Source organism: Ambystoma mexicanum, chromosome 7q, assembly GCF_040938575.1.
Source record: "Ambystoma mexicanum isolate Mex_15411 chromosome 7q, UKY_AmexF1_1, whole genome shotgun sequence".
NCBI classification, from domain to species: domain Eukaryota; kingdom Metazoa; phylum Chordata; class Amphibia; order Caudata; family Ambystomatidae; genus Ambystoma; species Ambystoma mexicanum.
The window spans coordinates 567,102,968-567,114,990 of NC_090941.1; the positions used below are offsets into that span (position 1 = coordinate 567,102,968).

Here is a 12,023-nt window from a genome sequence, read left to right on the forward strand (position 1 = left end):
GTCCCACCAATTAACATTACCCTAATGGCGATAATGGCAGAACTGAAGTGAAGTCGAGTCACACAGAACTCGCTGAAAAAGTGAACAGCAGTGTAGTTCGGGTGGATTGTATTCAGGCGAGGATGAGTGAGTTGAGTGGCGCAGTCAGGAAATAAAGAAACTAGTAGGTGCAAATTAACAGCTTGAGAGAAGGAGCTGAATCAGGAAAAAATGAAACTTTCTTGGAAAAACCGATCCTTGCTATTCTGCCAAAAACTGTTCTATCCATCCCTTTCCTTGTTGATTGTGCACACACATTCCTATGCTTGAGACAGATCCCTGTGAAGGCCTCCCCAAGCCCAGTAATAGTGAAGCTTCTCAATTACTATGACTGAGATGAAATTCTTGGAGAGGCCACAGAGGCTGGTGAGATTAGATGCAGAAACCCGGCACTACAGATATTTTCAGACTTTATTCCGGGAGAAAAAAGAGTGCAACAACTGTTCATTACTGTCAACATTCTCCCGATAAAGCACAAAGTGAGCTTTGCATTGTGGAGAATAGCAAAACGTCTTTTTACACAGACCCTGAAGCAGCAATGCAGTTTGTAGAAGCGTTACCCAATACTGGCCGTCGAGATTGGAGGCTATGCCCTGGCAGCTGCACCTAATAGCTACTGTTATACTACACATGATGACTAAACCTCTGAAGTTGAGTTGCACAACTGAATGGGAATACGTTAATGTTTGTTTAAACTTCTATGGATGATGAAGAAGAATTGGTAAAATGAAAAAAAATATTTGTTTCTAGTAGTGAGATGCTCGTAACAGCAGTGCCTAAAGGTGCTAGGGAGAGGGGGTAAGCTGTCCCTGGGCGTGCATGACTTGACCGCTGAAGGGTCTGTTTATTTTTCCTTTTTGATGTTTTATAACACTTACTATTACAAAAAGGTCTCAAAGGCAATAGGCACTGAAGAGTTGGGGTGTTCAGTGTGGGCGGGGAAGACTGATCATTTTCAATGGTTAGTTGTTCATGGGTTTACTATACATGCATGGGTTTTTGAGAATCATACAATGTTATTATGCACTATTGGCACTATAGGGCCCCAGGTGTTGCATACAGCATGACATGACTGCGATAACACTATGTGACGAATCACAGGTATTCACCCCTTCTCCCCAAGGGGGAGCCCCCCCATGTGAGGCTAAGGAGGGGTGCCCGCTCTGCAGCACCCTCCGTAGGGGTCGAGGCAAGTGGGACCCAACCAGGAGAGACTCCCCCTTTGGGGACAAGGGCTCCTGTTCCTGCGAGGAACTCCCTAGACAAATCAATACAATGCCTATATGGGAGTATCAGGTAAGGCGAAGAACAGGACACCATTATATTTGGCTCACAGCAATGCAAGAATAAAGTCAAGTGCACAATAAAAGGAAGATCTCCCATTAATACAAGATGTATATGTAACTGCACCTTGGAGGAAGAGAGGAGGATAACCTGATGCACCGGGGAAGCCCCCTGACATCTTTATGCCAACGAGTGGCAGAGCAGAGGTCCGTTGCAGAGCCTGCGACTTGTGGAGAGTGAAAGAACACGAGTACAAGACACAGGATGGCCAGCATGTGCCAAAATGAGAGGAGTGTCGACAGGACCGAGAGAACAGTCAGCAACCCGCGGGTGGCATGACCATTTAGTGGAAGCGGTGAGTAGGACGCCCAAGGAGCAACGCAGAGACCGCCCTATTTGGACACGTGTGTCGCTTCCGAGCCACCGTGCAAGAGCATAGCAGTAGTCAGAAGCGGACCCAAGGAAGTGAAGCAAAGAATGCAAGAAGGTGAGAGAATCATCCAGAGCGTTTGCCAAGCCCAACCACCGGCCCCCATCAAAAGAAAGGTATCTTGGGAACCGGGAGAAGCAAGAGGCCTGTGGGATATCATTATGAATCAGTGAAAACTAGTCCAGTCATGAGAATGCGAAAGTGGGACTAAAACTGTGTAGTAAGCAAATAACGAAAATCCCAGAGGAGAAAGAGAACTATTATATAAAGATGAAGCCTTGTCCCACTACTCAAGACGGGGTCATAAATAACATACAAAGTCAGAACCGAACTGAACAGCTTGGAAGAGAGGGGAACGGGGAGGCAGTGAGACCTGATATATCCCTGGCACTTGCAGTTAACACAGACAATAAATGAAGGTGGTGACACAGAGATGGATCGACTTAAGATAAACGCAATATTTCAAAACTACTATTGGTCCTGTACCAGAGCAGTGTATTCACTATATAGTGAGAGAACTAGACGGTTTTGTTGACTCACTGTGGGTCCTACAATTAATATAGGAAGCACAGGCAGCACTTGATGCTTCTGTTGAGTTGACAGAGATACGGAAAGCAGTCACAGATATGCTAGCAGCTGATATCCTGGCCCAGATGGTTTAACTGCAGATTTCTATAAGGCATATGTAGATATCTTAGCACCTATTCTACTTAAGGTATATAACGAAAACAAAACTGTGGGAGTTCTGCCACCATCCCTTGATAAGGCATTTTTTTTATTATCTTACTTAAGCCACTGAAGCCGAATACCAAATGTAGTCCATAAAGGCAGATATGCTGAGAGCAGATAATAAAATACTGGCAAAAGTAATGATCAATCATATCCTAAAGTAAGTGACTCTGCTAATATATCCTGATCAGTCAGGGTTTTTACCTGGTTGTTCCGCACAACTGAACCTGCGTAGGTTCAATGACATCATGGTCAAGGTGGCGTGGAGGATAAATATATTGCTGCTTTTTTAAAAGGCTGAAAGGGCGTTTAACTGAACTGAGAGGCCGTATATCTGTCACATTTTTGAAAAGTTTGATTACGGAAAGGAATGGATAGACTGGATCCGATTAATATATCATGCACCCTGAGCTAGGGTTTTAACTGCTGCAAATATATCGACTTGTATTCGGCTGGAGAGAGGCACACATGAGGGATGCCCACTCTCACCATTATTATTTTCAGTAGCAATAGAACCTTTCGCGAATACACTAAGGCAAAGACATACCCATCGAGCTATTCCGCTCTTGCCAGTAGCTCATTTACTATCCATGTATGCAGATGGCATGTTGCTATATATATCCGTACCAGAGCAAAACCTACAACCCTAATTGCAGAGGTTTCAGCCTTTAGTAGATATTCTGGACTTAGAATTAATTTGAGTCATTGGGAAATCTTAACATTCACAACTAAAGCCAGACGGTGCCAATTGAGCTCAGGGTTTGGATTGTCCCCACAAGGGGTAAAATACTTGGGAATTAAGGTCGCCATCACTAGCAATGAGTTATGCAGATATAACTACATTCCTATGTTGGCTTACATTCGGGACAAGGTAGATGAATGGAAAAACGTACCCTTAACAATGGCAGGCCGAGCAACCATTATCAAGATTGTGGCTCTGCCCAAATTCCTAAATCTACTTCAGGCAATTCCGATCCAGCTAACTGAATCATTCGTCTTCACCAGAGTCCATTGTATAATGGTAGAGCTGTTCTGGCATGGTGGGTCTGCTAGGGTTGAGAGCAGATCATCAGGCTCTGCGAGCAGGAGGGTTTTGCTGTCCCCAACCTATACCTCCACTACCTTGTGACCCAGGAATGTTTTTCATGCCATTGGTTTCAAGACACAGAAAACTACCCACATGCACAGGAAGAGAAGAATGTATACATCCCCGATGCCCCAGATACTATGGTATGTGGCCCAAAGAGAGGAAAGAGTAAACCCAGGAATCCAGGACAAATGACACATTGGGCTTGGGAGAAGATATGTACAGTAATAGGGGACAAAGCCTTGCCTTCTCCCCTCCCTACAAATATGAAATGTGCCTGACTTAACATGTGCTGGAGATGTAGGAGTGTATAAAATATGGCACAAGATTGGAATAGGCACCAGGGGGGCATGTTAGTCAACAATGAATTCCCATCACAGGAGAGTATGAGTGCACAGGGCATGTGTAATGCACAATTTCTGCAGCAGTATTATAGAGTGCAGAACATGATCAGAGCGGAATCGCCAGACTACCCTAAGCCGCCTTGTGTGTGTGATGTGGTATATCTGACTATACATGCAGCATCATTCTGACAACTGGTATCCAAGATGCACAGAACTAAAAACAGCAGGTTACCATACAGGACTAATGCGCTTGCCAGATGGAATGATGAGCTGGAATCACATCTGAGTGCAGACAACTGGATGGACATTTGCAGTCTAGATAAGAATATATCTCCCAGTCCCAAACTCTGTGTGCTACATTATAAATACATCCACAGGCTACACTACACTTCAACTCGACTACATAATATGGACAAGACCAGACCGCACACAGGCCCACAATGCACTACTGTTAGGGCAGGATTCATGCATTTGGCATGGAGCTAGCCTTTAGTTCTGTTATTCTGGAAGCATGTCACACATAAGCTGACAAACATTCTTTGTAGGGGGTAAACTGCTGGCCCAGTGGCGTAGGTGCCTGTTGGGGGTTATACCCGGGGAGAGAAACATGAAATACTACATTCATAATAGTTGCCCAACTACTGGCCAAGGTAGATTATCCTTGCACTGGATGAGAAAGCAGCCACCAAGGTACAATATTGGTTTACGGACATCCGCCGCGTTGAGGATCACCACGCGGCACGGTCACCCACCTGCATGCATCGACAATAATCCACTATTCATGTCGCACATCACCTCTGCTACTAGAATGCAGCTGAGTCCCACGAATAAATGTGGTCTAGCTGTACCCACTAGGGTTATTATAGTCAGTCTCCTTATCTCACATACTCTCCCGACAGCCCATGAAAGCACCCATCCACTAGCCAGATCTCCATGGGTTATTAGCAGGGAGCTAGTCGCCCCCTACCTACCTTCGCTCTGGCTAAAATGCACACACGCATTCTAAAATCCTCTTCATCAATTTCTCATACCTCAGACTTCAGTCCTCCTTGAGCGTTCACCCACAGTACTTTGAGGCCATACCAATGGCATTAGGCTCCATACAAATGCCATATAACATAATATTATGTATGTGTACAGTGTTGAAAAGGAGTTTTGTAATCCAATTGACCTAAAGATATATGGACAGAATTCAAGCCTTTTCTTAAAACACTGTTTGTTTCTTAGCAAAGAATATGACACTCTAAAAATGTTACGAGTCACGTTGCTAATTGATTTGCCAGTGCCTTGTTATGCTACTACTATTGTTTGATGCAATATACAACTTTAATAAAAACAATTAGAAATAAGAAACAGACAGGCAGTGTCATCTTCCCTGCCTTTTCCCACCCATTGAAAATGGTACAAAAAGAAAGGAGCACACCACAATGACTGCCAAGTACAGTGTGCATTATTCACCTGTTCTCTGTTTTCATTTCTTTTAATTTGCTGTTGCTCCATTGGTTGCTCTGGCTTACTCTCTGGCCGGTTGATGTGGTTGTTATGATGGTCAGCAGTGGATGGACGAAGTCCCTGTTCATATGACAAACATTAGGTCAGTGATTGGCATTTCCTTCAATGACATTTACATTTTTGGGTTCCCTCTATTTTCCCAAGATCCCTTTGATCTGCTTGCCTAAAACCAGTCAAGAACAGTACTTAGAAAATGGCAAACAGAAAAACTTTAAACAGGAACCCATCTACATCCTTTTCCCCCTGTAGACACAAGTTCACATCCAAGCAGACCACGTGAAGCCAAATCATTCAAATTTCTCTTTCCTCCCATTAATTGTATTGATCGTTACTCTTTTACATCTTACTTTGTATAGCCAAGAACAGAATAGCTCAATTATAACAGTTGTCTTGAATAATGTTACTTTAAGAGGTCCATTGTCTTTTGAACCTCCATCCCTTTATGGGCCATTGTAAGATTCACAGTTTTTGAACTAGCTGTGACCCTCCAAACAGATAAGAGACATGCAAGCCACTTTTACTCCCTAAAATCGGGTTGAATACTCCAGCAACAAAAAAAACATGGAGTGCAGTACGCTCAATAAAAATACCAAACAGTGGACATAGAAGATGCTGGCCTCTGCTTCCACACGCACACCTCTTCAGATATAATAATAAAAAATAAATAATAATTTGGCATTTATATAGCGCTACGAACCCTCAGGTATCTGAGCGCTGCTTATTATTACCCACGGTGTGTGGTGCTCATTTATCGACCTCGGAAGGATGAAAGGCTGAGTTTGGCCCTGCCGGGATTCGAACCTGCGTTAGCAGGCTCTGCACGGGTGTCAAAGCGAGCGCTCTACTCGCTGTGCCACTTGACCGGCTGTATGTATCAGTGCTGCTAGCAGAGCAGTGTCACAGGAGGCAGACCCAACATTATTACTGCCTAGCCTGAAAACGTACTTTAAAACGTAAAAAGGGAATCTTTTAATTTGCATGAATTACTAGTTGCAAAGAAACATGGATTGCAAACAGATCCTTATTTTAGAGTCAACATATATTTTTACTCGACTGAAAAATATGCCTAAAAAATAGGGAGTCATATACTCCAACTTCAAAACCCTATCTGCAGCACTGGTTGTGACAAATCACTGTCTCAAGCTGACTGAAAAGGCCACTCTCGGGAGTCTTCCCTCAGTGGCAGCAGTCAGATGATACAGGGGGTGTCACTGTGACTACCCCAACTGCAGTAAGGGGAGGGCTGGGTCTTCATCCACCTGTCGTGAGGGAGGGTGGGTGAAAGACAGTGGAAACCCAGCAACAGCATAGGCAAGAAGAGGAGGCACACAAAGCAAGTTATCCGCTTCTCTGACAGAGAGAAGTGGAGCCATGCAATGAGGCCACATCGAACAGAAATGCTGGATGTGGGACACAAAGACCATCAGGCACAAGAGAGGAGGAGAGGCAAATCTTTCTGCCGAGTGTCGAACGATTAGACGGGGTGTTTTTGGCTGGTGGTCCATGGGACCTGAATGAAAGAGCAACGTGCCACAGGAGCAGCGCTATATTCAACAGAGTGGGTTGCTCCCACCTATCTAGAGAGGAGAAAGAGAGAGTGGGGTGTGACTTGAACACTATGCAGAGTGAGAGCGCATGGCACACGGACAGGAGATCCAGAGAGCACCTGAGGGTAGGGAGTAATGCTGCATATCGGAGGTTGGGTCCCAGAGGGGAAGCATCTCAATAAATGTGTTACAACTGTGTGTGAAATGCTGGGAGACACGTGAGATAGTATTTATTGCCTGAAACGGTGTATGCTGCGAGACTGCACCTTAAAGCCCAGAGTAAACTAAGATATTAATTTGTCTGAAATGTTGCTAGGAAACTAAGGGCCTCATTACGACCCTGGCGCTAAGTGTTTAACGGTGCCGTAAAAGGCTGCGGCGCTGTTAAACACTTAGGCCCTCATTACGACCCTGGCGGAAATCGGAAAACGATGGCGGAAATGCAATACCGCCATCGAATAGCGCTCGGTGCGACTATGACCCGTCACCGCAAAGTACGATGCCATTAGCGACACCGTAGTGAACGCCAACGCTAACTGCACCAAGCACGCGCGCGCGCGCCATGCCAAACCGTAAACACCACCATGGCGCAACGGTACGCCAATTCCGACCCCAGCGGACATGTACCTAACGCCATCAAGCATGGCGGAATGCACCATTCCGCCATGGTGAGAAGTACGGCATCGCGAATCAACCGTAAACGGCCCCACTGACTGCCCGTACACCGCTCCCTGCCCACAAAGTACAACTCCCCGTAGGTGCAACGAAGCCACAATGCAACCAGTGAAATGTACAAGTCACCCATGCATGCCAACGAACAAAAGAAACACAACAGGGGCCAATGGGAGCTGCAGGGCACAGATGGCACGAATACAGAAGCCATCCCAATGGACATGACCACAGTCCCCCACCAAGAAACGCACGCAAACACAGGCACCTGTGACCAGCAACATTCAGAAAATCACAACATTCCACCAGTCCACCTGGCTGACCGGCATCTGTCACACAAAACCCAATCCCCCGCCCCTGAGCATGACAACATCCAAACTGTCATATTGGCAGCCCCCATCCCTGACCTCACGGGCTTTGTAGGCAAACGCGCCCAGTACAGGACCACGCAACAAAACTCCGAAGCTGGAACCCAATGCAGATCCCCTCACAATACATCGCTCCCCAAATAGGAATATGCCACATCACTTGCAAAGAAGAACGCTACACGGCCCATATCAGAATAGAATTTTAATGCACATCAATATCACCAAGCCCATACAGCCATCAGGCCATGAACTCCAAAACACATTTCACCATTGTGGGCTGCATCCGCAAGAAATGACCAGCCACCACTTGTGTGACGCCCTGTTCCCTCATGGTACACAGAGCCACATTCACGTACGAAAAGGCAACATGGAAGCGCACAGAACCGCAGGGCCGTCCCAATGGGGAGGCACTAGTCCAGCTGAAAGGCCGAAATGTTGCTCCGAGCCACCAGTACTGCGTAAGGGCATGTGGCCCATTGGCGATCGTCCCATAAGATCGTAATGCTGCTCCACTGATTAACACGAAGCAGCAGGTGTCGGGAGTAAAACCCATCTGCAGGAGTGGCATACAGATGGCAGTGGCAAAAGGGGAGGAGATACCTGTCAACCAAAAGAAAAGAAAAAGAATAGAATGGCCATCAGAACTACATTCGAACAACTCACTTCAATGATCACACTAAATCCACAGCCATATGCATGCTAGCCCACTCCAAAGGATCATCACCACCCCAAAACCACTTGCGAATCATAACTATCTATATCGAGGTGAAAACACCATCACAAACGAGTGTACCTGTGCATGCGTCTGTGAAAACAGAATCCTTCAGATGGGATTGGTAACGTGCATGGACACAAGTGTCTGAAGGCGCGTCGAGACAGGGAGGGCTCAACAAGGCCAGATAGACGATGGTCCCACTATGGCAGCCCTGCATCACATAGCGCAGGGGGGGCGGACAGATCCCAAGAAGCCCTGTACATGGCAAACACCGTATCAAATCACCTGCCCATGCATCCATTCATCATTCCCTCATCCCGTAATGAAAATGCCTGAATATTTACTCACATAACATTAGAAATATCCATTGAGTCTGTGCGTTATGCAGCCTGCAAAATCCACAGTGCGCCAGCCCGTAATTCCAGTCTAGTGAAGTAACATGTATTTGGGAACGTCCTGCCTTATCGTCCACTACGCAATTGCGCATCCCATACTATTCATATCAATCATAGCATTCTCGCCATGGCCCCTGTCCCAAGGACATTGAACAATAGAACGTTATATTTGCAGTCAGACCTGTGGGCATCTCCTCGCCGCTAGCTGAAAACCGAAAGCGCCGCCCTTCGAATTCCTCATTTGCAACATCACGTCGAAGAGGCATCTGTGGCCGTTTGAAAACACTAATTAATCCATCGAGTGCGGCTGTGTGTGAAAATGGCAACTGCCTTCACCCACGAATGGGACGCCCCGCCCGTCGTTGCAACTCGGTACAGTGATGAATGAGGGCCCACCGTTACTCGAGTACTACGTTCCACTGACCCTTCACAACTCTGTTCGCGACTGCACAGATAGTATGTGAAACAATGGGACCACAGCAGAATGAACATATCAACCAATGTTACACAGCCATCGGGTACAAATACAAGATTGTAATAGCAAGATGCCATTCCACGAATTGCAGCGTTGTGCGCGGGACGTGCTCGGCCAAAGGGGAGAGCAGTTTGCACAGGTGGAATGAATCACCACAGGTGGAGGCCATTCAGCCTGGAAACACATAAATTGCACAGCCAGTCTCCTCCCACAACCACACCGAAATGCTACCGGCAGGACTCGCGATGTTGGCCCTGGGGGACCTGATAGCACTGCAACTACTCCAACTCCAAGAAGAAGACGAACACCAACTACAACCGGCCGCACGGAGGAGACGCAGGAGGAGGAGGAGGCCAAGGCAGGGCCAGCAAGGGCCGCCAGCACAGCCACTACCACCACGCAGGCAGCCCGCAATCCCACGCCTTCGAGCACATCCGTTCAACCTCACTGATGAGCAGATCCACACCCTCTACCGTCTGGACCGGGACACCATAACCGCCATTGTGGACATGACACAGGCTGACCTTGTCAGCATGATAGATAGCCCAACCGCCATCCCACCCCTACTGAAGGTGGTGTCTGTACTCCACTTCCTGGCCACAGGCACCTACCAGCACACAGTCGGACAGTTGCATGGCATTTCTCAGCCACTGTTCTCACGGACACTATTGCAAGTGCTCGATGCCCTCCTGAAGCACGCAGACGACTACATCTCCCTACCACGCTCAGAGCTGGAAATTACCAACACAAAAGTGGGATTCCATGCACTTGCCGGCATACCGGGTTGCATTGGTGCCATCGACTGCACCCATGTGGAATTGGTCGTCCCACATGCCATGGAGGCCCAGTACCGCAACCGAAAACAATTTCATTCTCTGAATGTACAAATGGTGTGTGACTCCAACAGGATCATTACACATTGTTGTGCCCGATTCCCTGGATCAACCCATGATTCTATGGTCTTGAGGAACTCTACAATACCACGCTACATGGAGCGACACGCAGGGAACAGATCCTGGCTACTCGGTGAGTCTCATTTCATGCATGATAATGTGGGGTATGTGATTCGGCAATGACCTGGCAGGAAGGGGGGGGGGTGTGCGTACGTAGCAATGGCATTCCACATCATACGTTTCTCGTCCACATACAGGTGATGCTGGATATCCACTGAAGAGATGGCTCCTCACACCAGTCCGGAACCCACGGGACCAGCATGAGGAGGACTACAACCATGCCCACTCACGTACCCGTGTAGTCATTGAACAGGCATTCGGCCTACTGAAGGGTCGTTTCCGCTGCCTCAGCAGGTCTGGCGGGGCACTCCTGTACCGCCATGAGAAGGTTGCAAAGATGGTGATGGCATGTGTCATGCTCCACAACATGTGCGTACGTAGAAATGTGCCCATGCCCCCTGACGCAGAACTGCAAGCACCTGATGATGGTCATGATGAGGGTGGGGATGTGGCAGCACCTCAAGGAGTCTGCGAGGCACCGGAGGCCCGTGACATTCGTCAGCATCTCATTGATGTATGCTTCTAGCACTCACGCCTGGTGGCTGATACATGGACACGGGACTCGTGGCACTGTGTGTGTCTGGGACATGCACAATATGGACTGTACGCCTATGATGGCCTAGTACACAAAGATCAATGTCCACACATCTCATTGGTTGATCGTGCACTTTTTATGGCATATGTGATATCATGTTGTACACCCTATCGACCCGCCACCCAAGTGAGCCCAACGCACCCCCTCCACCCTCCCACCTCCCCCCCCCAACACCAGTGTCCAAAGATGCTCATCGTCAGTGGGCAGTCGCTATTGCAAGCCCCCTCTGCGGGTATCAGGGGCACCCCTGCCTGTGGAGCGCAGGTTCCTCCCAGATCTACGTTGGGGGCTGCCCTGGACGGAACTTGCAACGGATGATGTCTCTGCCTGCTCACGTCCATGCATGTCCCTAAGGGTTTGCGAGAGCTCAGTGAGCACACGGCGCACTGCGGCAAGTTCACCACATACGTCTTTGGACGTCGCATGCAGTTCCCCCCTCAGGCTCTCGGTGCTTCTCTCCATTTGGACTCTCAGGCTCTCGGTGCTACTCTCCATTTGTGCCCTTAGTGTCTCTGTACCTCTCTCCATTTCTGCCCTAAGTGTCTCAGTTGATGTTTCTATGTCTGCCTTAGTGCCCCCACATTCATCGGCATGGTCCTTGAGGAGCGTGGCCAGTTGCTGCTGTTGCACTATTAACTGGTCGAGGGACTGTTGCCTCTGCTGGGCCATGGCCATTTGCGGGGGTGTCACAGAGGGGCTGTTGTCCTCATGTTGCCCTGCCACAGGGCTTGTGGGGGATGGCCAGTCGTCGTCTTGTGGGTGCCCCTGCGTGGTATCCTCATGTAGTACGGGATGGGACAGACAGGGGGATTGGGACAGGT

At 48.0% G+C, this 12,023-nt stretch overlaps 1 protein-coding gene across 3 annotated transcripts in view; it reads right to left on the minus strand.

The window, feature by feature from the left end:
- The window catches only part of NEK5 (NIMA related kinase 5), a 1,893,692-nt gene that overhangs the window by 954,863 nt on the left and 926,806 nt on the right, over positions 1-12,023 (minus strand). For all 3 annotated transcript variants that reach the window (XM_069639859.1, XM_069639857.1, XM_069639858.1), the window contains one exon: positions 5,372-5,485. In XM_069639859.1, the coding sequence (XP_069495960.1) occupies positions 5,372-5,485 (114 nt within the window). The remainder of the gene's footprint in view (positions 1-5,371; positions 5,486-12,023) is intronic.